This window comes from Balaenoptera borealis, assembly GCF_965194805.1.
Source record: "Balaenoptera borealis genome assembly, chromosome: 8".
Classification (NCBI taxonomy): domain Eukaryota; kingdom Metazoa; phylum Chordata; class Mammalia; order Artiodactyla; family Balaenopteridae; genus Balaenoptera; species Balaenoptera borealis.
The window spans coordinates 1537780-1556094 of NC_138865.1; the positions used below are offsets into that span (position 1 = coordinate 1537780).

General features: G+C 40.1%; 1 protein-coding gene across 2 annotated transcripts in view; it reads right to left on the reverse strand.

Annotated features, from left to right (window-relative positions):
* Positions 1-18315, reverse strand: part of DDX60 (DExD/H-box helicase 60) — a 90918-nt gene that overhangs the window by 62263 nt on the left and 10340 nt on the right. For both annotated transcript variants that reach the window (XM_082402083.1, XM_082402082.1), the window contains exons 6-13: positions 16848-16964; positions 15774-15935; positions 14284-14442; positions 8142-8283; positions 7024-7179; positions 4269-4374; positions 3702-3817; positions 1940-2100 (exon numbers count right to left, since the gene is read on the reverse strand). In XM_082402083.1, the coding sequence (XP_082258209.1) occupies positions 1940-2100; positions 3702-3817; positions 4269-4374; positions 7024-7179; positions 8142-8283; positions 14284-14442; positions 15774-15935; positions 16848-16964 (1119 nt within the window). The remainder of the gene's footprint in view (positions 1-1939; positions 2101-3701; positions 3818-4268; positions 4375-7023; positions 7180-8141; positions 8284-14283; positions 14443-15773; positions 15936-16847; positions 16965-18315) is intronic.

An 18315-nucleotide genomic window follows, 5' to 3' on the forward strand; every position in this document is an offset into this window, starting at 1 on the left:
ATTCATCCCTTGTTGGACGCTTACATTGTTTCCGTATCTTGGCTGCTGTGAATAATGCTGTAATGAACATGGGAGTGCAGAGATCTCTTCTACATCCTGTTTTCTTTTCTGGGATAAATACCAGAAATGGAAATGCAGGACTATATAGTAGTTTTATTTTTAATATTTGGAGGAAATATACTATTTTCCATAGTGGCTGCACCAATTTACATTCTCACCAACAGTGCACAAGGGCTCCGTTTTCTCCACATCCTGGCCAACACTTGTTGTTTCTTGCCCTTTTGATGATGGCCATTCTGACAGGTGTGAGGCGATATCTCATTGTGGTTTTGATTTGATTTCCCCTATGATTAGTGATGTTGAGCATCTTCTCATGTGCCTGTTAGCCATCTGCATGTCTTCTTTGGAAAAATATCCATTTAGTTACTCTGCCCACTTTTTAATCAGATTCTTCTATTTTTTGCTATTGAGTTGTATGAGTTTTTTGTATATTTTAGATATTAACCCCTTATCAGATATATGATTTGCAAATATTTTCTCCCATTCTGTAGTTAGTTGCCTTTTCATTTTTTTGATGGTTTCCTCTGCTGTGAAGAATCTTCTTAGTTTGATAGTCTCACTTGTCTATTTTTGCTTTTGTTATCTTTGCCTTTGGTGTCAAATCCAAAAAATCATCACCAAGACCAATGTTAAGGAGCTTACGGCTTATGCTTTCTTCTAGGACTTTTACAGTTTCAGGTCATGAAGTCTTTGATCCATTTTGAGTTAATTCTTGTGTATAGTATAAGATAGGGTTCCAAGCCTCATTCTTTTGCATGTAGCTGTCCAGGTTTCCCAACAGCATTTATTGAAGAGGCTGTCTTTTCTCCATTGTATATTCTTACCTCCTTTGTCATAAATTAATTGACCATATATGCTTGAGTTTATTTCTGGGCTCTCTATTCTGTTCCATTGACCCATGTACCTGTTTTTATGCCAATACCATACTGTTTTGATTACTATAACTTTGTAATATAGCTTGATATCAGGGAGTGCGATCCCTGTAGATTTGTTCTTTTTCCTGAAGATTGTTTTGGCTATTCAGGGTGTTTTATGGCTCCATACAAATTTTAGGATTGTTTGTTCTATTTCTGTGGAAAATGCCATTGGAATTTTGATAGGGATTGCATTAAATCTATAGATTGCACTGGGCAGTAAAGACATTTTAACAATACTCTTTCTTCCAATCCATGAGCACAGAATATCTTTCCATTTATTTGTATCCTCTTCAATTTCTTTCATCACTGTCTTGTAGTTTTCAACGTACTGTAACCTCCTTGGTTAAATTTATTCCTAGGTATTTTATTCTCTTTGATGCAATTGTAATTGGGATTGTTTTCTTAATTTCTGCTTCTGATAGTTCATCATTAGTGTATAGAGACACAACAGATTTTTGTGCATTAATTTTGTATCCTGTGACTTTACTGAATTCATTTATTAGTTCTAACAGTTTTTTGGTGGAGTTTTTATATAATATAATGTCATCTGCAAACAGGCAGTGTTACTTCTTCCTTTCCAGTGTGGATGCCTTTTATTTCTTTTACTTGCCTAACTGCTCTGGCTAAAGCTTCCGACACTATGTTGAATACAAGTGGTGAGACTGGGCATCCTTGTCTTGTTCCTGAACTTAGAGAAAAAGCTTTCAGGTTTTCACCTTTATCATTATATAATGACCTTCTACCTCCCTTATTACAGTCTTTGTATTAAAGTCTATTTTCTAAGGTATAAGTATAGCTACCCCTGCTTTCTTTTGGTTTCCGTTTGCATGGAGTATCTTTCCCATCCCTTTACTTTTCTAAAAACGTAGCATGGAAAGCAACTATCAAAGGGATTGAACAAATAACAATAAAGAAGGACAACGAAAAGTAAAAAAAAATTTGATAGAATGAATATAACCTACCTGTATCTTTTTGCTCTTGGGTTCACAGAAATTCTTCTTTGGCTTGATAGCTTGAGTTACAACAAATTTTGAAGAGACTGATTCTAATGACTCCCCATAAAATCGTTGAAAACGATGATACATTTGCAAATATCTAAGATGAAGAGGATGTCTAGGTTTTTCTGGAAAAGAAAAGACTTAAAATGCAACACTACTACATATTTTCAACAGCGTTCTCACTAATCCTTCACACCATCCCACACACACGTGCACTTTTCTTTTTAGTTTGGAACAGTAACTTAGGCTGATGACTTTTGTTAAAGAAGGAATCTTAAGTCACACTATCTCTTGTCCACAGAATGATTCCTTACTTTATTTGAAGGATGCAAGCGACAAAACACCCTTTCACTGTACACTTCTTAAAGCAAATATCAGGATGCTACAAAGAATGACAGATTCTGGGCATTACTTCTGTTCTGTGCCCTGTGAATGAAGTTAAGAAGGGGGAAGGTAGGGCTTCCCTAGTGGTGCAGTGGTTGAGAATCCACTGCCAATGCAGGGGACATGGGTTCGAGCCCTGGTCTGGGAAGATCCCACATGCCGTGGAGCAACTAAGCCCGTGCACCACAACTACTGAGCCTGTGCTCTAGAGCCCGTGAGCCACAACTACTGAGTCCACGTGCCACAGCTACTGAAGCCCGCGCTCTGCAACAAGAGAAGCCACCGCAGTGAGAAGCCCGTGCACCACAATGAAGAGTAGCCCCCGCTCGCCGCAACTAGAGAAAGCCCGCGCACAGCAACTAAGACCCAACGCAGCCAAAAATATAAATAAATCTAAAGAAAAAAAAAAAGAAGGGGGAAGGTCAAGGCCAAATCAGGAAGATATCCATCTAGGGTATCATGGCTTCTTGTATCACTTGACAGAAAAATCCTTACTCCAGACCATGGCCACAGAGCCAAGAACTTGGCAGCTCAGAAAGACTCACTGTGGAAAAATCCAATGACATAGGAAATCCCAACACTCAAAGTCTGACTTACTCCCATCCCCAGAGAAAACTACAGCACTCACTTCAAGGGACTGGTTAAGCAGGCTGATTTTTCTATACCTGTATCTACATATGTAAATCAAACAGCTCCGAAGGATGTTAATGATTAATCTAAAAACTCCCTTGTATTTTTCAGGATATTAGTAGTTGTTTATAACAGCAGGCTGGGAAGTGTTTCGTGGGAACATGCTTACTAGGTCCACTCTTAGATTCTTCTGAAGGTAAGTTCTGTCCACTGGAAGAAGGGTGGGGGTGAGCATTGGGTAGACAAAAGAAGACAAGGGATGAGCCGGGGAGAAGGGTCCCTAAGTCAGTCTCGGCTGACTTGCTCTCAGTGGTGCCACGGCCTCCATCCTGAGCGTGAAGGTGGGTAAACTGCTGCCCTTGTTATGGGTGATGTGAAAGCAGCTGCAACTGCTTGAAAGCCTGTAGCCTCAATATTTCTGCCATCAAGGAGCACACAGATGTCTTAAACCATAAACTGTCTTAGCTTAAAGCAGCTTCTAACTTTTGTGGGACAAATGCCACCTCTGTGCACTTGTTCCTAAGACAGCTGTGTGCCCGTGTACATGTGACGGTCAGCAAAGTGGGGCTCTTTCCTCACCCTCTTTACTGACATATATCTACATATCTTGTACATTATTGTTATTCAAGAAATAGAAAAATTTTTCATTGTAACATAAAAGGCAGAGAGTGAAATAGATTTTAAGGTATTTCACCAGAATCGCAGGACTCACCATCAAAGTGACCCTTTGTCCTGTCATAATGATCACTAAGGGGTTTGTGGGAATGCCAGTGCACGAGCTCATCAAATTCTTTCTGCTTGACCAGTGAAGTTACAATAGGATCATCGCTATGAGATGAAAAGAAATATAGGCACATTTTAAATTGCATGCCTCCAAATATAGCACAGCATAGATCTCATTTTTTAATAATTTTTTTTAAAAATCATAGCCACCTTTCCTCTTTCCGAGATATAATGTGGGTGGTAGAATCCAAAGAGCAGTTTATTGGGGCTTCAGAACCCAGAATCCACCCCATATCTCGTGCCATCGACATCAACAGATATTCATCCACTCATTCATTAATTACAAACACACAGCTGGAATGATTTTACTCTTAGGTTAAAACTATGTTGATTTTTAAGCTAGTTATGATCACAAGACATTGGTAAATTTGAAACTAAACTCATTATGTGTTACAAACACACGTTACATCTAATATAATCTCTTTATAAATAATCTGTCGAACTTTGTAAAAGCTTTAATGAGTAATTCATCCATTCCGCCCAGTGGCCCCCATACCTCGTTAGGAAAGGCAAATCTTTCAAAATGTCCCCAGCAAACTTATCAACCACCTGACATGACACTGGAATAAAACCCAAATTAGCCATCTTTTCCTTGGAGGTATCTGTAAAAAAGTAGTAAGACAAGGTCAAATGTGAAATTTTCATACAGCAATGTTACACATCATTTTCTAAAATTTCACATTTAAAACAACATCATGTTTCATTGATCTTATTTATTTACATTAATCAATTCCAGCCTTCCCATAAAGCCATTTTCCACATTAAAACATTCTGGAACACAGCAGAATATAAAGAAATAGGCAGCATTTAGGCATGTAGGTAGGTAGATAGAAGGATAGATAGACGGATGGATGGATGGATGGATGAACAGATACACTGACAGACAGAAAAACACCTATGTTTCCTATTTCAAACATTTGTTCCTTTTCTTAGTTCCTATTATGAGACAAGGAATTTAAATATGGAAGTCTCACTCAGAAATCTCTTACATATATACTTTTATAAAATAAAAAAGTGGGGGGAAAATACAGATGTCAATGAAATTACGTGGTATCATTAGTCTTCTCTTACATCCTCCTTGATGTTATGCCCATGTACACCTACATATGATAGATGGATATCACACGTCACATATTGATCGTATATACAATAGCTGGCTAACAAATGCCCCTTTATCCAGTGTCTGGTTCATAATTCTATGTGAGCTGCAACCGCTCTGCTCGTTATTTCCTTGACGTTCACTGTTCCTGCGTTTGCCTGAAACCTTCCTATGAGTCCCTACAGCTCTCCCTGAGCACTTTCTTCTTACAGCCTTGGGTGCAGCCAGAGTCCTAAGGATTTCATGCCCCCCGAGACTTGACGAAAGTCACAAGGTAAATACCCCAGCTACCTTGCTCTTTGGGTAAGACATCTCCAAAGTGGTTTGCACACAGTTCTAGGATTACCAGTAAAATTTACCTGTAGTTGCCCACGTGGAAACCTACTCATTAACACGCCCTGCACTGACTGTGTTTTCTTCCTGGTATTACCTAAGCACTCCCTTACTGGATCTTCCTGGGACCAATAAACTCCTTGCTCTCAAGCGTCTTTGTCTGGTGGAACTCATCCTGACATAATGAAAGGGGATATATATTCTTCCCCTGTACTCTGAAAACTACACTTGTATCAATACATCCCCAACCCCCCTTAGCTTTCTTTGTCACTTTCCATCTGGAGTCATTTTATTCTTCCTGAAATTCATGATATAGAAATGTCTCCAGTGATGAAAGGATGATGGATAAATCAGCGTTTGCATTTTGAAAAATGTCCACGCTACTCATTTCTTAAACTGTATTTTAAGAATAACATACGATTTCATTATGTTCTGACTTCTATCATGATATTTGGGAAAGTCTATTATTAGAGACTAATTTTTATTCCTTTGTAAGTAACTCTGGTCCTTTTAGGATATTTATTTTTTACATTCTCTAATCCCACTGCATCGTGCCTAGTGTGTATTTGTGTGTGTGCATGTGCGTATGTTTGCTTTGTCCCACTCGAGACTCATCATACGCCCTGAGTGTGCAAATCCCTGTCTTTCATCATCCAGGCAAATGCCAGCCACGGTCTCGTCAAATACGGCCCAATCGACACTGGCTCGGCCTCTCCTTCCAAATCTCCAAATGAATGAAAGGTTAGACAGCTTCATTCTGTCTTCCATGTCTTTTAACATGTATTTTATCATTTTTTTCTATTTCTTTTGTTTGTTTTTCGGTTCTTTTAAAATTTCTCCAGCTTGAGATATAATTGACATGTATCCCTGTGTAAATTTAAGGTATGTAATGTGTTCGTCGCTATTGTACCTGTAGTTCTTTTGATCTATTTCTAGCTCACAAATTCTCGCTTTAGCCAAATCCAATCAGCTTTTGAACCTATCCATTGACAGTCTTTTCATTTCTACAACTTTATTTTAAAATGTGAAGATGTTTTCTATCATTTTGTTATTTTTTCATGTTTCAAATTTCATATTTTATTTCTTCAAGCATTTTTAAACACACATATAGTATATTCTACTTTTGGTAATTACAAAATCTGAAATACTTAAGAGTTCTCGTTTTGCAGCTTACTGTTTGTCTGGGGGCTTATTTCTCTGCTGTTTATAAATTTGCATGTGCACTCGTACGTGGCAGAGACGCCCTGTAAAACCAGGGTATATGATGATGTTCCTCTACAGAGAACACGCCAGATTCCTTTGATCGCTTTAAGGTTATTTTCCGGCTTAGAGTTGTCTTGACTCTGCTGACTGAGTACACTGAAACCCAGATTCTTAGGAGGGCAGACCTACAATTAGAAATTCTCAGAGTGACCCAGAGATCAGTCTCTCCCTTCATGTTTGGCTCCTGGAATTTCCCTCCTATTGTTTTGAGCTTGCTTACGATTTTGTAAAAAGATGTTTGGTCTCTTATCTAACATTTCCATCATTACGCACAAGAGATTTTTCAGTTGATCTACACTTCCAGATTGAGAGAAGTGGAAGTCACATATATCTGGCTTTCTTAAAAATTGGCAACAACATTAGTTACAAGGAAAACATATCACTGTTCAAAATTATACTCAAAGTATTATCGCCCCCAAGGATATGACAATATAGGTCATTTTAAATGCATAGTACCCGAAAATTATTTATACTTGCAACATTTAGTTACTGGTGCTTTCAAAACATTTTCAGAGGAACGATGCTTTTATTTCAAATTAATTTAGAGATTTATTACCTTTGATTGGTGATGGATCCTTTTTAAGAAAAGGAAATTGTTTTGTTCTCAGAGGAAATGGCTTTCCAACATCAAACTTTGTGACCAACTTTGATACAGTATCCCAGAGATGTTCATAATCTTTCATAATGACATTTCCCAAATTCAAATGTAGCCCTACATGAGTTCAAAGTAGTAAACACTGAAAGTCATTCACACATACACAGAAGCACACATTTTGACTAAATTCACAGAGCTCTGAAATACTTGTCAAACAGTGAAATTTTCTGTGAGTGCCACACTGAACCTAGAGCCAAACGATCCCTAGTGTTGACTGTGGGACTGGAGACTTTAAAGTTTATCCTGTTTCTGTATTTGATAACTATTAACATTATAACTGTCTTAACTAACAATAACAGATGGTGAATATCTAACTATTCTTCAAGGTAATAAAAAATGTTATGTCACACATAACTTCATAATCAATAAAACAGAATAAAACTATGATTTTTCAAAAATGAGAAAGTTTGTAGAGGACTGCTAAATTTATTTGTAGCTAACTCATTCTAACACTTGCAATATGTAGGAACCAAATCTTAGAGGTCAAAGAAGCTTCAATAATGCTCAATCAGTTATAGTTCTCTTAAAATGTCTTTTATTTTTCTTTGACTACGAATAAACAGCAGAAGATTTCTTCTAATAAAATTATTCAAAGAAAGAAAAATTAATTATATACAATAAATATATAAATCAGCTTTATCTTTGGAAAAACTTAAAATTCCCTAAATATCTAATAGTAGTACATGATTACATTAATTAGAGTAAATATTCTGAAAAATGTTCTGCATATATTTAACTGAAAAATTCACCTGTTAAAATTATCTAGAAATGCCAAGTTCCCAAAGATGTATTTTTTCCAAAAAATACTTGTGGAGTAATATTAAGTTAAAAATATTTTAAAATACAACATTCACTCTGATTGCAACTAAGTAACACTTATACACATGCATAAACAAATATCTGAAAGAAAATGACTGCTATATGTTGCAAGTATAGGAAAAGAATTTTGAAGCTTTAAATCCTTTATAATGTTTATTTCTGGGTAAAGGCATAATTATTATAACATACTAGGGCGGTACCTTGAACACTTTCATTTTCATAGTAAAATGCTATATTCTTCAATAAAAGCTCATCACTTAAGTCGGAAAGGTGAGTTAAATTCAGATTCCAAGATTCAAAAACGTCTATATTACTTAGGATGAAGTATTCACACCACTTTTTCTGAAATTGGAGATAAAAACCAAGTTAGTGACAATTTTTATATTAGCAAGAACCTAGAATACTTCAAACATCTCAATAATCCAACTGAAAGGCAAGTGGGCTGGGCTCTTCCCATTCTTACGGATGTGAGCCCTTCCAGGCTGGGTCATAATGAACATGTCACACCTTGAAAGATTAAAATAAAATCAGGCTGACCAAGAATAATTCGGCATAGTCCTTATTCCCAATCACAGAAATCCGTACTTGACTCTTACAACTTTTCTCCCACAGATACGGGACTACAGAAATACTTCTGCTTTCAAATGTGCCTCTGTTCTTTCCTCAGGGTTTAATGCTTCCAATGTTACTTTCGGGTCAAAAGAGCATTTAAAACAAGGGCATTTGATTGTTCAGGGCAGACACGACTCAAGCAACCTCAGAGCACAAACCTGGTCCTTCCTTTAGGCAGCGTTCGAGTTTGGGGAGTTGGGCTGAGAGGGAAAAACGGAGGCTTCTCTGCTCCACACACGATAACTCACCCAGGCTCTCCAAATATGAATAATCTCTTTATCTATATGGATGTGGAACTTTAACTCAGCGTTATCCAATAGAAGTGGAACGCAGGATAGTACTTTACAGGATAGTAAAGTGCACAAAAGCACAACCACTTGTAGAGGAACCACGCACAGGACAATGCATGCCAGACACATGAACTAACTTATGTGACTGGACATGCGAACACACATTCACACCTTTGAAAGTTCGAAACTTGAAGGTTTGTATGTAGGGGACTTACTGTATTATTATTTTATTTTATTATTATTATTATTTTTATTTTTTTAACATCTTTATTGGAGTATAATTGCTTTACAACTGTGTGTTAGTTTCTGCTTTATAACAAAGTGAATCAGTTATACATATACCTATGTTCCCATGTATTATTATTTTAAAAGCCAGGAATTTGGCTTTTGTTTTTCCAATCCCCAAAGTAAGGGCACCTGCCAGTCTAGCTGGAGGCCAGGCTTATGAAGGAGAGGCAGTGCAGAAAAGAGGTTTTCACAGACGTTTTTCACCTGATAGAATTCGGGGAGTCCGTGAACTTGGGTCAGAAAATTACATTTTTATTTTTGCTAACCTGTGGCAAAATTTGTATTTTCTTCCATTGCAAACCCAGACAAAATACCATCACTCCCAAGCGGTAGCTGGGATTAGGCACCAGTAGGGAGCACAGATGTTTTCATTATAAGCACTGCAAACATACCGAGATATTGTTGACACTCACCATCCATTGAAAGTACGGTATTTATCTGATTATCTAATGTAGTAACAAAGAAGCACATGTGTTACTATATCACAAACGATACAGTTATAATATTTTGATAAGGGTATTTCACCATAACTGATTTCCCTGTAACCCTAAGAACCTTATTTTAGGCATTTATATTATTCTGAGGAAGGGGCCATAGCATTCATCAGATAGCCATAGGGGCCCCAGAACAAAAAGGCGAATAAGCCCTGAATAATTCCTTTCTGTGTGGTTCTGACACACCTGTCTGCTGAGGAAGGAAAAGTGAGGAAGAGGGGACCACAGTGCGGATCGCAGCCTTTCCCGATGAGCAAGCACCGCCCCTGCAACCTGGCTGCACGCACGGCTTGACCACAGGAGGGAGAAGAGGGCGTGTCCTCGTCACTTCCAACATATCCTCCTGCCCCGGCCCAAAAGCCTGCCTTCCATCTGTCTGCTCCATCTGGAAGCCCCTCCTCACCATGCTCCTAGCTCCTCCACGACCCCAAATAACGATGACTTTCCTGCCTGGCGCACAGTTTCACCAGCACCACAGATAACTTCAGCCTCCAAGAGGACGATGCCATCGACACTTCTTGAACGTCTTGTATCCAGTGACGCCCCTCCCCCCTCTGACCCAGGTCACATTCTCCGCGACATACCCGTGACCGTCATCACCAGGACCTGCTCTCCGTCCTTGCCTTCGTTTGGGCTCCCCCATGAAGCAGACCCCGAGCCTCAACTTCAAGGAAAAGCATTAATTTGTGACTGCTCTCAAGAGGCGCCCGTCAGGGGATGCAGAAGTGAGACGGGAAAGAAAAGAAAACCAATAAGGAACATGTTTTCCAACCCATGACCCCTGTGGACAACCAGAGCTTAATTCCACCGGGGAATTCGGAGAGCACAGAGCACATTTCAGGGTTACCTGCCCCGACGTGTAAGGAAGCTGGGGGCTCCTGCACCCAGCCCTCACCTGCCGTTGGTGGGGCATTACACCCCAGCATTTCAGACCCGGAAGATCAAACCTTCAGGCAGAGAGTGGCAGGCATTTCCAGTAAGATGGGAAGTAAAGGAGAGGGAGGGACAGGCCAGGGAACGACAGTCCGTCTGCCTGCCAAGCCCCGAAGAGGGGCTCCTCACGCCCACCGCCGGCCCACCCTTCCAGCCCCGTGTAATGGCCGTCACACTCCTTTACTGATCACCCAGGCCCCCCAGGTCAGCAGCCCCTCTGCTCTCTCCCTGCACGATAGGGTCCTTGTAGCTTGTCTCTGGTGCTTTGTTTCCTAGTCCAGCATTTGCACCACCCCCTTGCAAAGATACGAAAACCTCTTTTCCTGTCTTCTTTTCCATAAAATGGTACAAATCCACCAAGGGCGTCCTCCCCGCCTAAACTCTCTTGTTCCTTTCTGTATATATCATCCCATCAGCTGGCCTCCTTGTCCCTACGGCCATGTGGTTAAGACCCACCGGACACAGAAAAGTATATGATCACACATACGGGTGCCACTATAATTCTTTTGTCAAACACGTCAAGGGAAGCCTCCAAAGTGCCAGGCAGCACAGAGTGGTGTGTCTTTCTCAGTAGAGCTTACTCTTCCCCACCTCCAGTAAATACTTCCCACGTATTTCACTGTCCTTAAACTTCCGGGCTTGCTTCCTCGCCATGACTTTGTCCCTACTTCACAGAGAAAACTCACACCAGCAAGCAGGACCTGTAAACAGACCCTACAACCTCCGTCACGGCCACTCTGTCCCATTCTTTCTTCACTCTCTCCTGTAAGAACGGCCATACCCCTCCCTCCATAGAAGGGTATCCTCCACACCCCCTCCCGTCTCCCCCCACTGTCCCTGTATTTTCATCCTGTCCTCTCTTAGTTTCCACGATCAGCATTTAGACATGCTCCATCTGTCATTTTAAAAGCACTCTTTTTTAAATTTTTTATTTTATATTGGAGTATAGTTGATTTACTATGTTGTGTTAGTTTCAGGTGTACAGCAAACTGATTCAGTTATACATATACCTATATCCACTCTTTTTTAGATTCTTTTCCTGAATACGTCATTACAGAATATTGGGTAGAGTTCTCTGTGCTACACAGAGGTCCTTGTTAGTTATCTATTTTATACAGAGTAGTGTGTATATGTCAATCCCAATCTCCCAATTTATCCCTCCCCCCTTACACACCCTGGTAACCATAGGATTGTCTTCTATGTCTGTCTGTTTCTGTTTTGTAAATAAGTTCATTTGTACCATCTTTTTTAGATTCCACATATAAGTGATATCATATGGTATTTGTCTCTCTCTGCCTGACTTACTTCACTCAGTATGACAATCTCTAGGTCTATCCATGTTGCCGCAAATAACATTATTTCATTCTTTTTAATGGCTGAGTAATATTCCATTGTATGTATGTGCCACATCTTCTTTGTCCATTGCTCTGTTGATGGACATTTAGGTTGATTCTGTGTCTTGGCTGTTGTGAACAGAGCTGCAAAGCACTCTCCGTTGACCCAGGTGTCAGCTCTGCCCTTTGCATTCCCTTATTCTCAGCCTCTTGCACAGAAAGTCCTCTCCACCGTTGTTTTCCCTCCCACTCACCTCTGAATCACTGACACTGACTTTGCCCCCCATCACTCTGCTCCCCTGCCTCTTGATTCCCATCAGCAGTGAGCCCTGTGCCCTTGAACCCAGTAGACTGTGCTCAGTCCTGGACCCCCTACAGCTCTCGACACACCTGATCCTATCAGCCACGCCCACGTTGGGAGACACGGTTCCTGTCTCTCAGAACCATCCGTTCCCCTCTCTCCTCTCCATCCATTTCAGCAGCTCCTTCCCAGCACCTCAGCCTATGTGGGACCACTGCATGTTGGACGTTCTCGGGTCTCTGCCCCGGGCCCTCTTCTCATCTCTCTCCCAACATAATTTCGTCCACTACATGAACATCCATGGGCTGATGACTCCCAATCTTTACCTCCAACTCACCCCGCTCTGCTGAGCTCCAAACCAGTATTAACACAGCTCACCTGGTACCTCCATCTGCATATGTCCTTGGACCCTCAAATGCACTCTTTCCAAAACTGAACACACGGTGGCCTCCACCCGTATCCCGTGGACCATGGCACCCTCCCCTCCCCCCGGAGGCTCAAGAGGAGACTGTCCTCCGACTCCTCCCTGCCCCTGCCGCTCACTCACTAAACCTGTCAGCCCCACACCTCAAATCATGATCGACTGCCCAGCCCTCTGCCCATGCCCTTGTCCCCAACATCAGCACCACTTACAGGCACGGCGGTGACAGTCACCTAACTGGCTTCCCAAGTCCACGATTCACCTCTCTGATGCACCCTCTGCACTGAACCTGAGACACTTGTTTTGAAATGAAAGTGCCACTGACCTGCTAGAGACCATCCAGCTGCCTCTCACTGTGCTTGTCATCAGGTTACGTCTCCACCCTCCTAAGAGCACCTGCAGGGGCCACGGGGTCTGCCTCTGACCCGTCCCTTCCACTTTGTCCCTTTCCTGTGTTCTCTCTAGTCCAGTGGCACTCGGTCACGCCATCCTCAGCACGATCACACAGGCTGCTTTACCTCCTAGAATCTGGCGTGCAGCCTCCCTCCAACTTGCTAACTCCTACTCATAGACTTGGGTTACTTAACTTCTCTTCATTTCTTAAGAGAAGTCATCCTTTTCAGATTGAGTTCAGTCTTTGTATTATCAGATTCTAAAGCGTCCTGCAGTTTCTATCCTGCAGGAGTAGTTTTAAAAATTCCTTATCTGTCTCCCTGCAAGATGTAGCTCTGTGAAAGTGCTGGGTGGGCTGGGTGAACACCTTCTTTTCATGTGATCCACACGATGCACGTGCATTAAATAAATATTTGTGGACTGGCTTCCTAACTGATTGGTTCTAAAACACTTTCCTTGAACATTCTAACTATAAGTATCAAGATCCTTAAACAATGTCCATTTAAATTGATCCACTAATCCCATTTCTGGGCATGGAGTCCCCACGTTAAAGGCAAAAGCCTACACACACAGAACCCGGAGAACAGCAGCATTTATAGTACAACCAAAACTCTCTTAATATCCCATAATGAGGAATGAATAATCAAGCCATGGGACATCCATTAAAAAGTAGCCAGCAGCCACTACAAAATGAACTAACCAAGAGTGTGGAAGAAAATAGAAAAATATGTGAAAAGAAAAAATTATATATATATAATTCCAGGGTTAGAAACAGTAACAAATAACAGAAAAAAGGTCTACGCATTTAAAACAGAATAAACCAAAATATTAACAGTTACCAGAATTGACTTGAGTGGTGGGCCTCTGGGTAAGATTTTCTTTTGCTTTTGCTATTTTTTTAAAGTCTACAAATTTCCTCTAAATGTCCTCTAGAATAGGCGAAGATAATCAACTATTACACTGATTTCTTCAACTGCGCTCAAGAACAGAACATGACAGAAGCCATCTCTTACAGTTGATGACACAAAATCCTGATCTTGACACAGACCAGAAGGGGGACTATGATACACCCCCTCAGGCTGAAGACACACCAAGCTGTTGGTTTTTACCACCCAGAGTTGTTGAAGTTGGGAAGTGACTTATTTAGGCCCTTACACCTTTAAAGCTGCCAAAGGGCTGCCACTGTTCCCATACAAATCTGTTTTTGAAGGTCATTGTGGTTTTTCTACATCTAACAATTGAAACAAAAAAATAAACTAATCAAGAGTATACTTACCATTGTTAAGAAAGTCTGAAGGTCCTTAATCCAGTGGGAAGTGATGAATCTGGTACACGCTCTTTGGGAAAGAGGTAAGTGGAGGAGAAACGCCACGCTGAGACAGTGCAGTCTACACCAATCTGTCACCCCCTCCAGGGTGGGGCAGTTCCTCTCCGCCTGCATCAAATAAAGAAGGTGGGTCAGAGGACCGCGGCCAGGACACCGCCTGATGCCTGGGCGCCTCGGAGAAGGTGCAGCCGCACCACGTGGGCAGCAACCACACGCTCTTACGCTGTTCACTCTGCATTTTTGCGAAAGTTCTTTTCTTCACATAACGCACATGTTGGGTAAGAGGGACAGGGAACCGCCAGCTTAGTAGCAGTTTACATAAAGCAACTTCCTGTGTTCTTAGTTGAGCCCAACTTCACACGAGCTGACCCAGCAGCGCACAAAGTCAGGAGCTCACAGGATTCTGCACGGCGGGGCCACACGTGAAATGCACCGTCTCTTCTCTCCCAGGCGCCCTATTTTAAAGGTTATATGGAAAACTACCAGGGTGAGGAAACCGGTACAATCTGAAAACGTACCCAAGTGGAAACAGGGTAAAGGAGTGGGCATATTTAACCTGATGGGACAATGTTTGCAGGGCTGTCACTGGAACCAGACTGAGGCTTGTTCAGTGTGCCTCCACAGGGCCAGACGGGGCCCAACGATGAGAAGCCCCAGAGACACAAGTGCTTTAGTATCACTTTTGTGATCATTTAAAATGGCATGCCTAGCCATCTACGTTATTTTGCAAAGACACTATTCAAGCAGACCTAAAGGACACAGGAGAAAGACGATGAGCCCTGTTCGTTTCTGAAACTATGAAAGAAAGAGACCAAACCGCGTTTCTCTTTCATAAGAATCTTCAACCAGAAGTTCCCCAGCGCTCAGGTTGTAAACAACACAGTACGTGTACACGTGTGTGTCTGAGTGCATGCGTGCACGTGTGCAGACACACAGGGATGGCTAGTTGGTTGGAGAACAAACCCACAACAGTCAATAGAGTCTCAATGGCCTCCGTCAGCCCTACAGAAGTTGTGGCTTTAGCATCTGTCCAGCCAGGACAGCAGGAAGGTCCTTGCACAAGGCAGTGGACAGAGCGGAGCTTGGATAAGACAGACAGACCCGGTTTCAATCCACACTGTATTTCATCCTTGGGTTTGACGAATGTTCCCTGGACTCTCTGAACCTCAGTAAGAATCACAGCACCTCCCTTTAACTGCTGTCATGAAGATTTAATGGCACAAGGCATGTAAGAGCCCAGAACATCATAAGGGGGTAAACTCTCACCAAGGGCCACTTTCTTATCTTCCTCTGGAGGGTTGGACACCTTTGACTAAAAATGTACTAAGGGAAACATCTGTGAGTAGAACACCAACCCATCTAACAGCACACTAGATGTTTCAGTAAAATCAAATAAATAAATAAAATTTCACTGGTGTTTCATGGTAAACTTATCACACCTGTTGGATGTTAGCTTTCTGAGCATCGGTGGTCTTCGATCTGTTTTCTAAAAAGTGATGGTATAAACTCAAAGACAAGGAGCACGAAGTAACACAAAGAACTTGCCGAATGTCAGATCCTTCCGGCCACAGTTGCTTAAGCAGAGAAATAGTTTCACATGCCTGTCACAGAAGGAAATGGTAAAATGTCGTGATATTTAGAAAAATATTTTCAATCATAAGTGATCTTACTAGAAGAACTCATACAGAAGAGAAAAATAGATATGACTACACAAAACTATAAACACTTCTGTTTAAAGGAAGAAACAAAATTCAAAATGGGAAAATAATAAGTATTTCAATGAAATTATTACAAGTTTAAATATGTAAAGAGCTCCTATAAATCAATAAAACATCTAAGCCTTTAATAAGAGATGAGCACATAATTCACAAAATACAAATATTAATAAAAGTGTTCAACCATTTTAGTAACAAAAAGGATAATTAGATAGCATATTTTTACTTTCAAATTAGCAAAGTATATTTTAAGGATAATAGCACTGGAAATCATGTGACATGTCATTTCTCTTATATTTGCAAATCAGAGTATAGATAGGCACAGAGTTACTGCAAAGCTATTTGGCAATACATATGATTATCGTTATGTATGTTGATACTTTCTAATTGACTATGCAAGTTCTAGGTATGTAGGTTAGGTAAGTCATACAAAATGTGTACCAAGATTTATGCTCTAAGATGTTCATCACAAAGTTATCTGTTAAAGCCAATTTTCAAACAATTTAAATGTTCAGCATTAGAGAAATATTAGGCATCCAGTAAAAATAAAATTTGTGAAGAATTTTCTGATAATCAGAAAAAGTGGTGTATTAAAGTCTGTTATTAATATGTTTGTCTGTTAATATTATTATACTGATATTTATTTCCTGGTTTGACAAACGTACCTTGGTTACATCAGATGTTAACACTGAGGGCGGAAGCTGGGTGAGAGGTATATGAGAACTCTGACCTATGTTTGCATTTTGTTAATAATTAAACAATTCATTCAAATAAAAAGTTTTTTAAAAGTTTCAGTACCTCTTCCATCATATTTTTCCATTTTAAATTTCCAAAAAGACGTCCTAATGCTAAATCTCTACATTCCTCCAAATGCTTAATCAGGGTTTTATAAGCATTCTCAATGTTCTTTTCATTCTGCAAAAGGAAGGCAAGTCACATAAATCGTCATAAATAATATATCACATTACTTTCCAACTAAAGAAAATCATATATTGAAGATAATATTGTTACAATATATTTCTAAGTAAAAAAAAAAATACACTAATGTAATTACAGATCATCAACAATGCTTTTAAAGCCTGCCAAAGAGCACTAGGTTGTCTTCGCCAAATTAATTTTTGTCTAGGTCCGTTTTACTTTTAACAACTTCATGAAGGTATAATTAACATGACACAAAATCCACTCACTTTAAGGGTACAATTCAATGGCTTTCGGTAAATTTACAGAGTTGCGCAACCATTGCCATAATCTAATATTAGAACATTTTCAATATCTCAAAAAGAAACAATTTACCCATTTAATGCACTAGATTTTATTAGAAAAAAATTCAAACAGACGCAGAGAGAATAGCATAACCGCCTTCCCCAGGTAATGATCATCCAGCAACAGCCATTATCAACATGCATGGCATTTTTATACACATTTCACATAGTCCTCAAATTGATCAATGAAATCACCGCTTTAAGGTGAGTGTTCAATAAACTAGGAAATAAATTATTTTACCAGAAATAAAATCCTCCATTAAAAAATGTTTTTCTTGAGGAAAGACTGGTAAGGAAGTTTGTAGGGACTCTTCAAACACAGATTCAGAAATTGCTCTAACAGAATAAAAAATGAAATGAACGATTACAGGACCTCCTGTCACTATAAAAAATAACTTTTTTAACTAAAAAACAAAACCACACACACAAGCCTGTTCCTATTCACAGCAGGCAACCAGAGTTGGAAATAGTTTAATGACTGAAGTTCTAACGAAAGCAAAGTAAACTATCTTATTGGACTTTGTGACAACCATCCAGATGTCGCCAGTGCCACGAGGGGTGTGACCCTAAACTCAAAAAAGTGAAAATGTTAACTGACACAAAAATCATTTTGATGATATATAGAATTGTCTTCACATTCTAAATTCACTGTAAGTAGTGAAAATTAGACAGAAACAAAATTTATTTCTAAAATTGGTAAGCATTTTTGAACTCCCAAACGTTCAATAGAGTCATTACCAATTATATCAATACAGCAAAATAATAAAATCACAGGATTAAAATTCTAAATAATTTGAAAATTCTATTAATGATTTAATGTTAAGAAATCATTTTATTTCAGGAACCTCCCTGGCGGTCCAGTGATTAAGACTCCATGCTTCCGATGCAGGGGGCACAGGCTGGGTCCCTGGTCGGGGAACCAAGATCCCATGTGCCATGCAGTACGGCCAAAATTTTTTTTTTAATTTTTTTTTAAATTGTACTTCATCAACTTTCTCCATTGT